Consider the following 12,320-nt stretch of genomic DNA (forward strand, 5'->3'; position numbering starts at 1 on the left):
GGCAAAGGGCTGCTAGAGAAAAATATTCAGGTACATCATGCGCCAGAACTAATTCTAGTTGGACCAGAGCTAAATATAAGAAATGGACATCTTCCTTTTGAAAAGGGGCTACATAGGACTCTTGAGCAGAGAACATGGGGAAGCCCTTCTCCAGGCATTAGAACAGTGAGAAAAAGCCACAAAGGAAATTGTCAGTATATATGACCACATAAAAGTTTAGAACCTGGCTAAGTCAGACACCTTAAATAAAAGGCCTGAGGCGTTAGGGTATCCCTGGGGCCTCCCTGGATGAAGTGGATGGGCCCGGGCTGCTGGCAGCCAACCTGAGGGGTCTCAGGGGTGAAGCTGAGCAGGGCTAGAGTGGCATTAACTGTATCATACCATCTTTGGGATGCTTTGGGAAACCCTCCACTTACTTGGGGTCCAGGCCTAGGTCTTGGGTGTAATCAAAGCTTAAAGGTGGGTGGGAAGGAACAGAAGGGGGTTCAGTGCCAGAAGAAGGTGCTCTCCAGTCCTGGTTCCAGGATGCGTCCTCATCACTCTCTGGGGCAGAGGTTAGCCCAGGGGCTGATGGGCGCCTCCCAAGCAAGCATTGGCTCTTCCCCTCCAACCGTACCCCAGGCATATCTACACTTCTCTGTGGTGCTATGTCCCCTCCCAGCCGTAGTCCTCCTCTCTGCTCTCACGGTTTCCTTGTCTGCCTCCCCCGGAGCCTGTGCATGTAGTGAATGCTGGCTGACTGCTCGATGACCTAGGGTGGCTGAGCTTTGCATTTAAGCAGAAAACGAAGTGCAGGTACAATGCCTCTTATCAAAGCACTTTGCTCGTCGCAGATCTGCGGAGAGTGACCGCGTGGGTAACATCACCGTGATCGGCTGGCAGATGGAGGAGAAGTCAGACCAGCGGCCCCCTGTGACCCGGTCTCTGGACACCGTCAATGGGAGGGTGAGCATGCCGCCTTGCTCCTCTTGGAAGGAGTCCGAGGATCTGTCCAGATGGACTTGGCCTCTGTGCTCTGGGAAGGGAAAGACAGGGCCCCCTAGGCAGAACGTGCCCGTCCCCCCTAGGCACTGCTCGAAGTAGTGAGAAGGGGGTCCCTCAGGGAGCATGACATGCAAGGTTCTGCTGGGTGGGGGCCCGGCTAGAGGAGCTGCAGTCAGGCAGGGAAGGGAGGCCGGGGGGTGGTGTGAATGAGGCCTGGATTACCTTTGCTGTTTTGTTAGAGCTTCCCTACCAGGCACACGTGTGCCCCACAGCCACCTTATGTGCGCCTCCCATCCACACACCCTTTGCAGCCTCTCACATACCTCTCCTCCTCTCCCCCCCTCCACCCCCTCTCTGGCACCCTGTCTTCCGTGCACTGTCGCTTGCACAGGCCCCTCATGCTCTCAGACTACAATTCCAATGTACCAAACACTGGTGAGGGATCATTGCTGTAAAATACGGAGCTAGCTCATTTTACCCAAAACAAGCCTGGGAGGTCAGCTGTGCAAACGTTCCTGAGCATCGTCTGTTTCCTGCCTCTCATTCTGTACGTCACAACACCACAGAACCAGGTGAAGTGACCTAGTCACTAGAAAATCGTGTTTCGTGGCCTGAGTGCAGTGTACTGGCAGGTGGATTAATTTGTGGCTGGGGCAGTGTATTGCTGTAGAGTGAATGGTGGGTACTAATTTTAAGAGTTCTTTGATGATGGGGCACCTGGGTGGCTCAGTCGTTAAGCGTCTGCCTTCAGCTCAGGTCATGATCTCAGGGTCCTGGGATCGAGCCCCACATCGGGCTCCCTGCGCCGTGGGAAGCCTGCTTCTCCCTCTCCCACTCCCCCTGCTTGTGTTCCCTCTCTTGCTGTGCCTCTCTCTGTCAAATAAATAAATAAAATCTTTAAAAAGAGTTCTTTGATGATGCACATGGGCCCCGTTTCTGCGGAGTGTTCTGGAGTTGTCTGGGTCTCACTGTTTCTCTCTGCTTTCCTGTCCACCTCATTAGATGGTTCTCCCCGTTGATGAGAGCTTGACAGAGGCGCTGGGAATCCGATCCAAGTATGCTTCGTTGCGAAAAGACACTTTACTGAAATCGGGTAAACAGCTTCCTCCATTGGTACTCTTGCCACTCTTGTGAGTGTCCGCTCGGGCCCGTGCTCACCCTTTCCTCCCCACCCGCTCAGATTGTCACGGCCAGGCACCCCCTCGATTGTCACCTCCCTGCCACGTTTCTAAGTGCCGTGCTTTTCGCCAGCATATGGAGTTAGTAATATTCCAAGCAAGGGGTGTGTGTGTGGGGGGGGTCCCTCCTTCATTCCACTCTTTCTCGTGTTACCTTGGGTTTGGTGACTGACACCCTCCCCGCCCCCACCCCCGCCCCTGCACTCCAGAGTCAGTTCCACGTCCTGGGACAAGAAGATTGCATGTGGCAGGTGTGGGGTGGGGGGGGGGGCGGGAGCGGGAGGAGCAGCCAGGCTCGGTCACTTTGGTGGGCTTTGGTTTCAATGTTCTCATTCTCTCAAGAGGAACAGTAAGAAGCACCATTGAGGGCTCGGGGGAGGAGGGCCCACATGGGGGGTGTGTCGCCGGCTCACACACAGCCTTTGTCCCCTCCGCACCCCCCACCTCAGTGTTCGGCGGCGCCATCTGCCGCATGTACCGGTTCCCCACCACGGACGGCAACCACCTGCGGATCCTGGAGCAGATGGCCGAGAGCGTGCTCTCCTTGCACGTGCCCCGGCAGTTCGTGAAGCTCCTGCTGGAAGAAGACGCGGCCAGGTGAGGCAGGCCGGCTGCCCCTTCCTTTCTGGAAAGTTCTTAGATGCGGTAGGTAGAGCACTGGCAGCCGGGAGGCTGGCTTCTGACCCAGCCGCCGCCACTTGCTTGCTCGGCGGCCTTGGCTTGCTGAAGCCTGCGTTTGCTCACCTGTTTCCTGAGTTCCTGTGCGAGGCCATCACCAGACAAGGTGCAGGAAGCACCAGACAAGGTGTGCCCAGCACGCAGTGCCTGCTCTCTTCCCTCCCCCCCTCCTTTCCCCTCTCAGTCAGCCTGTAGAAAGTTAGGAGTGGCTGGTCGTTCTTGAGTCCTGGCCACCCGGGTCAGCGGTTTCCTAGGGGAGGGCCACATTGATAGAGGCTACAGAGAGCTACGAGTGACCCATCCGGGCCCTCTGGTCCTCCGTATCTCTCAGCCCGGGGCATGTTCCATTGATCCCATGGCAGGGAGAGCCTGAGAGGGGGTTCAACGTGCCGCAGATCGCTGAGCGTGTTGCCCATCTTCCTCACATGTCCTTTCTCCTCGATGTCATAAGATGGTGTTAATTATGAACACAATATGAGAACATGAAAGGACACAGTGCAGTCAGGATCTCACCGTTCAAATACAGCTATTTTTAAAAATTTTTTATCTTGAAAAAACTCAACCTAAGAATGACAAGAATAATGCAATGAGCTGCTTTATCTCTGTATGTGTACTATTTTATGGTTATTTTAGTTAAAAATTTTTTCCTTTCAGCTTTTCTGTATTTTTGCAGATTTTCCTAACTCCCATCTCATTTGCACAGATCTTCAGTGTTCGTGTTATAATGTTAACTGTGGTGTAAATTCCCATTATTTGGTGTACTAGATTATAACTTTGAAGAGTTGACTCATTTCACAAGAACTTTGGTTTTGACGGTTTTGTTGTTGTTGTGTTTCCCACCAGTTTCACGCATGTGGTTGGTGTTGTGTGTGGTGTGGGGAGGCTTCTCGATGAGCGAGACAGACCGTGGAAGGCAGGCCCTCTGGAGAGGTGGGGGCCACGCCCCGAGCCCCAGCTGTGTGAGCTGGGAGCAGAAATTAGAAGGGGTGGTGAGAAGGGAGTGGTCAGGGGAAGGCCTCTGTGAGATGGTAACGTTAAACTGACACCCGAAGCACGAGAAGGAGCAGAAAGACAGGCGGAGACATGGGAGAGGGTCCAGCAGCAACCCCAGCAGATGGGGCTCGTGTGCTCATGAGCAGACCCGCGGCCGCAGGGCCAGCCAGCCCGCAGTGAGCGAGGACATAGGTCTCACCACAGCCTCGTCTGCGTGCATACTCTTTTACTTTGATTTTGCTATTTTCATAATAAAATGGTACAACTTTCTTTTTTAACTTCAGACAATCTAGTAGATTCCATAAAATTAGCTTTTTTTCCCCCACAAAGGAAAACATGCATAGTATAAAAAAAAACCAAATAGTGTCAAAAGGCTTTTAACAATGACCTAAGTCTTGGGGCCCTCTACTCTCTGATCTGCTTCCTAGAAACAACCACTTTTAGCCATTTTAGCTTTACCATTGTATTTCTAAATAAATGTATAGTGTGCTCTCTTAGCCAGTTTTGGGGATTAGCTAGTGATTCCCTGTGATGACGATTTTAGGTCTTTTGTACTTTCCCGTTCCCCAGCTTCCTAATATGGTTATCCCCCGCCCTTTTTTTAAGTCCATCTTGTGTTTTCATTATTCTGATTATGTAGGTATTATTTACTGCTGAGCTAAGATAGTTATGTTTCAGTTCTTATATAGCTTTTATTTTTCTGGAGGTGACAGATCCTCTTTTTTCTTCTCTTCTTCCTTTCCCTGCCTTCATGCTACTTTTAGATTTAGATAGCTCATTACTCACATGGAGAAAGAAAGCATAGCCAAAGTTGCCAGCCCCCTATGGCCCTTGTCCCTTACCCCAAGGGACAGCCCTGAAACAGAGGGGGCTGGGTGAGCACAGCAGAGCATGCCCCCACCCCACCCCCACCCCCCGGCCGGCCAACTGTGGACCACTGCTTGGCAGCTTTAGGTTCTGCAGCAATGTTCTTAGGGGCCAGGTAGGAAGGCCCAGGCCTCCCCAGAACGTGGGGGCAGTGAGAAGCTGTCTCACAACCGCCCCTGGGCGAGACAGGTGAGTGAGATGGCCTCAAGCAGTCGCTTATGGACCTCCACTCATCTCATCTCCCAGGAGGGTCCCACGTGGCCTGTGGGGGTCCAGGCAAGGAGCCACTCCCCTAGAGCCCCTCTCCTCCACTTTGTTTTCCCCAGACATTTGATAGGGTTTCTGTGAAAAGCGCCTCTGTGCTTTTCCACATGGTGAGTGGTCTGCCCGTCATACAGCCGGTCCTCCTAGAGTGATGTGTCCCGTGCCCCACTGCTTGCTGTGTAGACCTGCAGTGTAGCCGTTGTCCGAGGCCTTCCCTGGCATTGACCACACTTCCATGTCCGTTTTGTTCTCCTGCTTGGTTGGGACACCTGTGCCTCTCCCAGGGAAGAGACCTCTACAGCCTCATGTATGTGTGTGTATATGTGTGTGTGTATGTGTGTCTTCCTTGCAGAGTGTGTGAGCTGGAGGAGTTAGGGGATCTGTCCCCTTGCTGGGAGAGCCTCCGGCGCCAGATTGTCACTCAGTACCAGACCATCATCCTCACGTACCAGGAGAACCTGACTGACCTCCATCAGTACAAAGGTGGGTACTGGGTCTCCATTTTCCCAGCTAGAAAACAAGAACCTGGCTCAAATACTCTCCCTGACAGGCACGCTAATGGATTTTTAAAAATAGATTCTCATGTAGGTGTGAATTCTTTTGAATATGGCTTTCTCAGATCTTAATTAAGAAGACGAGTATGTGAATTGCATTAAAAATTCCTTCTATGGTGTCATCTGCCAAAGCAACTCATGTAGGATGAAATTTAGGAGAGACAAAATCACAGGCTGTTGGTTCATGTTATTTTTTTGTCTTGGTCTAAAGTGCCCAAGGGAAATGCCCCAAAAGATGTAAATCGTTTGCTTTGAGACAAAGTGGTTTCCTAGATTTCCCAGTTTAAATATTCAACAGTCCTTGTATCGAACATCTGAATTGTCTGAGTGGAGCTCTCCATTTTTAAGGCTCAAAAAAGAAAGTGAAGTATAGACACCTCACATTTCTTCTTGAAAGATCCTGTTTGATTTTCAAAATACTCTAAGGGTAGATTTAGAAGACTTTTCTTAACTAATTCCCTTTTTATTCCAAAATAGAATGTATTTTTTGGTTTTTCCTTACTTTATACTCTCTCTTCAGATTCTTCCCTCCCCCCCCCACAACTACATAATAGAATTTCAGGGTTAAAAGAAAATCATAAGTCCTAATATTAAGGTTTTGATATGAACCTGTCCATGAACTTGGCTGAGAAGAAGCCACATACAGTCAGGTCAAGACAATGGTGCCCTTGGGTTTGGTTTGAATCTGAAGGGCAGGTCTAAGTGTATTGGCAGCATATAGCTGAAGAGACTTAGGAACCTACCCATGCCGGATACCTGTTACCTGGGAAAGCGGGAAACCCACATGAGCTTGAGTTTTCCAGAGCAGAGCATCTCAAGTGTCAGTGTGCATCCTGGTCCCTGAAGACCTTGCTGCAGTGCAGATCTAGGATTCTGCATTTCTAACAGGCTCCCAGGATGCCACTGCTGCTGATCTCTGGGCCTCCTGTAAGTATCAGGCCCTGGAGGACAGCCTCCTAGCACAAAATGCAAAGCAGACAATGGCTGGTCTGCATTTTGTATACTGGTACGATTTACCTTTTATCGCTAGAGAGAAAGTTTATTTCTTCTTCTGATTGTCAGTGAATTTGTAACCCCCTTCTTTTTCTAGGCATGTAGTTCTTAATTAGTGTTGGATTCTGGTCATAGAAAGAAGGTTGTAGATATTAGTTATAAAACATCATCCAACCTCCTTAACCCCCCAAGTATAATCAAGGGAACACGTTTAGGTTTGTGTTTCAGAGGGCCAGGATCCATGCTATGTAGCATTTGTTCATCTTGATAGATCTGAGGTCATCTCTTTATGGAATTGAGATGTGTTGCTCTGGTTGAACCAATTTCTTAGATCTTGCATGATGGCGGTCTCCAGGGTTGGAACAGGCAGTCCCTGGCATGGGCCCATTTGCTTTTTATAGCAGTGCTGACATCATGTTGCACAAAATCAGTCTTTATGTCAGACTTCTCAATTGAGAGCTGAATCATGGGAGGGCAGGGCACCAGTAACCTTAACCTTCTGAAGCTGCTCCTAGCTGGCTCTGCTCACCACCTGAGCACCCAGAACCAGTCGTCTGGCCAGTGAGCTGCCCTCCCTCCAGCGTTTCACCCAGCCTGCTCTCTGGAAATGAAATGTGCTCACGGGCAACTCAGAATTTCCTTGGCCACTACCAGCACATACCTGCCTATGCACGGCCGCTTCCTCAGAATATGACTGTCCTACTCGCCATTCCTGAATGCAGGGTACATGTCAATGGTCCTTATTTTCTCATATTCCGTTTCTTAGGTCCCTCGTTTAAAGCGAGCAGTTTGAAAGCAGATAAAAAGTTAGAATTTGTTCCCACAAACTTGCACATACAGAGGATGAGAGTTCAAGACGATGGGGGGTCAGGTAACTATTTTTCTGTTCCTCTCACTAAATCACACTTGACTTCCTTTCCCCCCGTGTGCTTGGTCCCCACACTGCCCCACACGTGCGCAGCCTTCCCTGTGTGTGCTTCCGCCTGGCAACTCAGATAAGAGACATGGCACAGGACCCTCGTAAGGTCTTGGTTTCCTAGGCTTTTCCCTCCCTTTGTTCCTTCCCCTCGTCTGTCCTCCCTCCAGCTTCCCTCTGTGTTTCTGTGGCAGCAAGTCGCCTGTCAGTTATCCTTCCCAAGGAGGGGTGCAAGCTGAGTGTTACCGGTGGTTGCCTCCGGCCCTTTGTGGCCCCATCTGGAGACATGCAGGAACCCCCTCTCTGCTGAGATGATGGTGCTGGGCTCCGGGGGCTCTCAGACAATCGAGGCTGTGGGGCTGAGGGAGCGGGCTGCTTGGCACTGGGCTGGCAGGGCAGGGTCCCAGAGCTGTGCGCATACCCCTGTAGCTGGCTTGTGCACAGGCCTGAGCCCAGAGTAACAGAGGAGAGCTTTCTGCCATTCAGATCAGAACTACGACATTGTCACCATCGGGGCACCAGCTGCGCACTGCCAAGGTTTTAAGTCAGGAGGTCTCCGCAAAAAGCTGCACAAATTTGAAGAGACCAAGAAGCAGTAAGTACGGTGTTCATGGGTCCTTGTACAGCTGTCTGGTGCTTCCTAGGTCAAAAAAAAAACAAATCAAGAGGTGACCGCAAAAACATCCAGCCATCCGATGTGCTTTTGTGCGGCGGGAGGAACTGCCTCGTGGCCCGGGTGCTTCTGTGTGTGTGACTGAGCTGGGGGGGCGGGGCGTGAGGGCGCCTGATTAGTGGTCCTGACCCTGCAAAGGAACAGCAAATTGAAACCCCCTGGAAGGTGGCTACCCCGTGTGGACTCTCTGCCACCTCAGCTGTCCCTTAGAGCCCCTGGTCCGTCACGCCAGGTGTGCGGTGTGTGCTGAACGCCACAAAGTGTGAAGCCGGAAGAGAGTGCTTCCTTTCCTGAGCCCACTGCAGTGGTAAACATTCCCTGTTTTAAGAAGGCTGGAGTGGGGCGGGCGGTGGGAGGGGGGCTGCACGCAGCTGCAGTCCAAACAGGAAATGGCCAGGTAGGCAGTTGGGGAAGGGCATTGTGGAGCGTGCAGGGAGGTGTGGCTGAGGCGTGGTGCTTTGAGGACAGGAGCTGAGAGGGAGGGCAGGCTTGCTGGCAGCCTGCTCAGTGCAGGGCCACACGCTGGTGAGCCTGGATGCAGGGCTGACAGAGGTAGGCCTGGCCCCGAGGGGCTCCTGGTCTTGCCTGGGCGTGGACAAGTCAACAGCACCACTTGGAGCAAGCAGGGCCGTGCTTGGAGTGGGGGTGACACCGAGAGAGCCACAGACCCCAGCTGTTGTGTTGGATATGTGGGAGGCATTGGTGATCTTCCAGAATGTCACCCGTCAAGATTTAAATGGATGAGGGAGGCAAGTGTGAGAAGTAGGGGCGACGAGTGTAGATGGTCCTGTGAGATCCGTGGACCATGGAGTAGAGGAAATGGCATGCAGGTGTCTGCCTGGGGAGAACGGTTATCACATGATTATGTGTTCAGGCTGATGGGGATGGCAAGAGTGAAGAACTGTTGGTAAGAGAAGTCGATGGAGCAAGGTTCTGGAGATGCAAAGGCCAGACCAGGCAGGGAGTCCTAGAAGGTGGGGTGCAGAGAGGTCCTTGAGGAGTGAAGAAACAAGCTGAAGATACTGTGGATCAGCCTGTGCAGAACGTGGAGTTGAAAGGGTGGGACTTACCAAGGGAGAATGCAACAGTTGGAGGGAAGGTGAAGCCAAGGCCCAGGGGGCATCAAGAGAGTCAGCAAGGCGGCCAGGTGGAGAGTATTAGCACCTGCCAGGGAATCAAGGCTCTGGGCTGCCATGGCCAGGAGTCAAGATGCGGCTTGAGAAAACTTACCTCAGACTGGATCGAGGAAGGGGTGAAAGGTCAGGTACAGTGGCCGGTCAGTGGGCCAAGGGGATCAGGGATGCAGCTAGGAGCTTCTCTGCCCATGGGGCGAGGCTGGAGGGGTGAGCCGGCAGGTGGAAGAGAGGAGAAATCACCGTTCAGATGTCTGCACAGGTGGCCCGGAGCCAAGTGAACCCTGGAGGCAGCAGGAGGAAGAACAAGGAAGGGCCAGTGGTTAGGAAGGGGAATTTCAGCCTTCAGGGCAGGCGACATTCTTGGGAGGCCCCCCAGACAGCCCGCTTGACCTTGATTGATCCCACCAAGGGGTCTTCCCCTCCCAGACAAGCCAGACCCACCTGAGGAGTCACTGACTCTGCTGTGCCCTGGGAATTACGGTGAAGAGGAAGCTTCCAGTGCTCCCCACAGCTCTGCACAGCCAGCCAAGAGAGCGTGTGTCTGTCACTCCATTGCATGTGGCTGTGTGGGGGTGTGAGTGGGAGATTTGAGGATGCCATGGGGACCCTGGAGGGGAAAACCCATCAGGAGGGGGCGCCACTGGCCGTCCCTGTCCTGGAAAGGTCAGGATGTTGATACCTGATTACCCAGTATATTAACTTCAGAAGTCCTTACTTCCAAAATGCTCCTGGAGTATATTTCAAATAAATAATATCAATATTCATTGAATTTCCTTCTAATGTTATTAAAATCACCTGTATAAATGATTTTCATTATTTGAGCTGTACTTTAAATGTGGACAGAACTTGGCCCACAGGCAGAATGTCCCCCTGGGGCTTGCGCACAGACATGGACATTGCTCTGATGAATAAGCACATTGGGCTCATAAGTTTTATGGTCCCTGTAGTGGGTGCCTCAACACATAATTTCAAGGATTTTGACAAAAGATAACTTGGCTTTTTAATTTTTTGTTTTGCATTTGGTGTTTGCTAACTGCTAATATTTCGTTTTGGTTCTTTTCTTTAGCAGTTTTGAGGAGTGTTGGTGAGTTTTCTGTCTGTGGAGAGAGTGTCTGTTTGGGTCTTGCTCTCCTGTAGAGAAAGCCGGTGCTGTCCCCTCCTCTGTGAGGTGCTTCAGCCCTCGGTGCCACCGGGGGGCCCTGGTTATAGCCTCGTAGACAGAATTCTCTCTTCCAACTGCAATGTTCTTTGATAATGAATAGCCCATCTCCAGTCTACCATTTTACCTTCCAAATCCGGCGGCACTTTGTTGCTGTGTGCACTCTGAGGGAGGACCCTGTTTCTCCCAGGCTGGGCGAGTCCCCGGGTGCTGGCATTTCAGGTCCACCCATTGGAGTGGTCGGGAATCCCTTTCTGGCCTCTTTTACGAGAATCTTAGGGCTTCCGTTTTCACTTCACCATCACCTCTTATGGGAATATAACCAGCTTCTGTTTTTTGTGAATATAATTTATGCAGATTTTTAAAACAGTGTTCCTTGGGCCAATTTCCCCCCTGAGGGCAAACCAAGAATTGATATGACCAAGTGATTTTTTTCCTACCAAAGAATTAGATGGCAGCCAGAAAGCACTGTGTCTGCAGCCCGGGGGCTCCGAGGCTGCCCCCGGCCCTCCCCAGCCATGCCCAGCGCGCTTGCTCAGGCGACAGCCAGGGCTCTGTAGTGGCGCTTCGCGTGGTGACAGCATCTCAGAGCTGGGGGAGCTCGGGGTCCATGGCGGGGTCCTGCCCGACATGGCAGCGCTCTGCTGGGGACAGCAGGACAGCTGAGGCCTCTGGGGCTTTCCCTGTCTCTAGGACTAGGACTGAGCACACGTGCTTGTATACTCACCATCATCCCCTAACAGCAGCTCTTTGAAATTTACTCTTCCACACCCCCCGCCACAAGCTTCCTGTGTGTAAGCCCCAGATTACTGTTACTAGAACGTGACCTGTAGGAAGACAAGGTGAGTAGGAGCGGTGCTCTCCTTCGGGCTTGGGGGACCGTATGTACTGGTCGAAGTATACACAGCCATCTACATACACACACATATATCTACAGGAAGCACACATTGTATGTGTGCTCTAAAGATTGGGGCCAGGGAAGGACAGATTTTTAAAAATCCTATTTGAGATTGTGTTTTTAAGACTCAATTGTCAAATGGCAGCTATTCATTTGGAAGAGTGATTGCAGATTGGAAAGTAGTCGTGTGCACATCGTGCTGTGAAATTAGTTCTCAGATCACGCAGGCTTGGTTGTGGTCTGCTGCATGGGCTTCTGGCAAATCCATCGTGTTTTATCGTGGTGTGTGGGCTTGGGGTGTTGTTTTTTTCTGGGGTGCTTTGGTTTTTGGGTTTTGCATGTTTACACCATAGTCTGTCAAGGGAGGTGTTTTGGAGACCTGCTTTCGGGATCCAAAGAGCCCAGTGGGGGTGGGGGGCGCCTCAAGTCCTCATATCCAAGGGAAACGATGGAGGTTGTGCTGCTCCACCTTCTCCCTCTTCCCCAAAACCCAAAGGGCAGCTCTTTGAGGGGACCCGTGAAGGCTGAGAAGGATGGGGATCAGTGAAGGCTGAGACTCCCATTCCAGCTAGAGCTCACAACTTCAGATAGCAGGAGACATCCCCACTGGGGCATTATACTACCCTGTGCTTTCCTTGGCTTCCTCAGATGGTCTGAAAACTAACTTTATACTATTAGATTGATTGAGGATCCTGGCCGAGAGACTTGGATTTATCACCTCCATCTAGAAGGGCCAAACATGGTAGCCAGGCCCCACACAGCCGGGACACGAGTCGGTTCTCCGGAGGCTGGTGTTTGTGCCGTGCAGGGACTGGGCTGTGGTTTTGATGTCAATCCTAAGATCTAAGATCACACACTGCTTGGTGACGAAGGAAGGAGGAAGAGCCAGGTTTTCAAAACTGTTGAGGTGTCCAGACCTGGCCTCTGGCTTGGCGTGTTCTTCACCTCCTTTGTCTGATAGAACATTATTTTTCAATGTAGAGAAGTCCTGGAGAAGGCAGTCTAGTTGTCAGGGTCAGAGGTGTGA

General features: G+C 51.6%; 1 protein-coding gene across 9 annotated transcripts in view; it reads left to right on the top strand.

Annotated features, from left to right (window-relative positions):
* Nucleotides 1-12,320, top strand: part of INPP4A (inositol polyphosphate-4-phosphatase type I A) — a 130,833-nt gene that overhangs the window by 84,078 nt on the left and 34,435 nt on the right. For 5 of the 9 annotated variants that reach the window (XM_032397323.1, XM_032397318.1, XM_032397319.1 and 2 more), the window contains 7 exons: nt 834-945; nt 1,987-2,077; nt 2,612-2,759; nt 5,317-5,447; nt 7,278-7,382; nt 7,914-8,022; nt 10,303-10,320. In XM_032397323.1, the coding sequence (XP_032253214.1) occupies nt 834-945; nt 1,987-2,077; nt 2,612-2,759; nt 5,317-5,447; nt 7,278-7,382; nt 7,914-8,022; nt 10,303-10,320 (714 nt within the window). The remainder of the gene's footprint in view (nt 1-833; nt 946-1,986; nt 2,078-2,611; nt 2,760-5,316; nt 5,448-7,277; nt 7,383-7,913; nt 8,023-10,302; nt 10,321-12,320) is intronic. The other 4 variants (XM_032397324.1, XM_032397321.1, XM_032397325.1 and 1 more) reach the window with 2 other exon arrangements.

This window comes from Phoca vitulina, unplaced genomic scaffold, assembly GCF_004348235.1.
Source record: "Phoca vitulina isolate PV1807 unplaced genomic scaffold, GSC_HSeal_1.0 scaffold98, whole genome shotgun sequence".
NCBI lineage: Eukaryota > Metazoa > Chordata > Mammalia > Carnivora > Phocidae > Phoca > Phoca vitulina.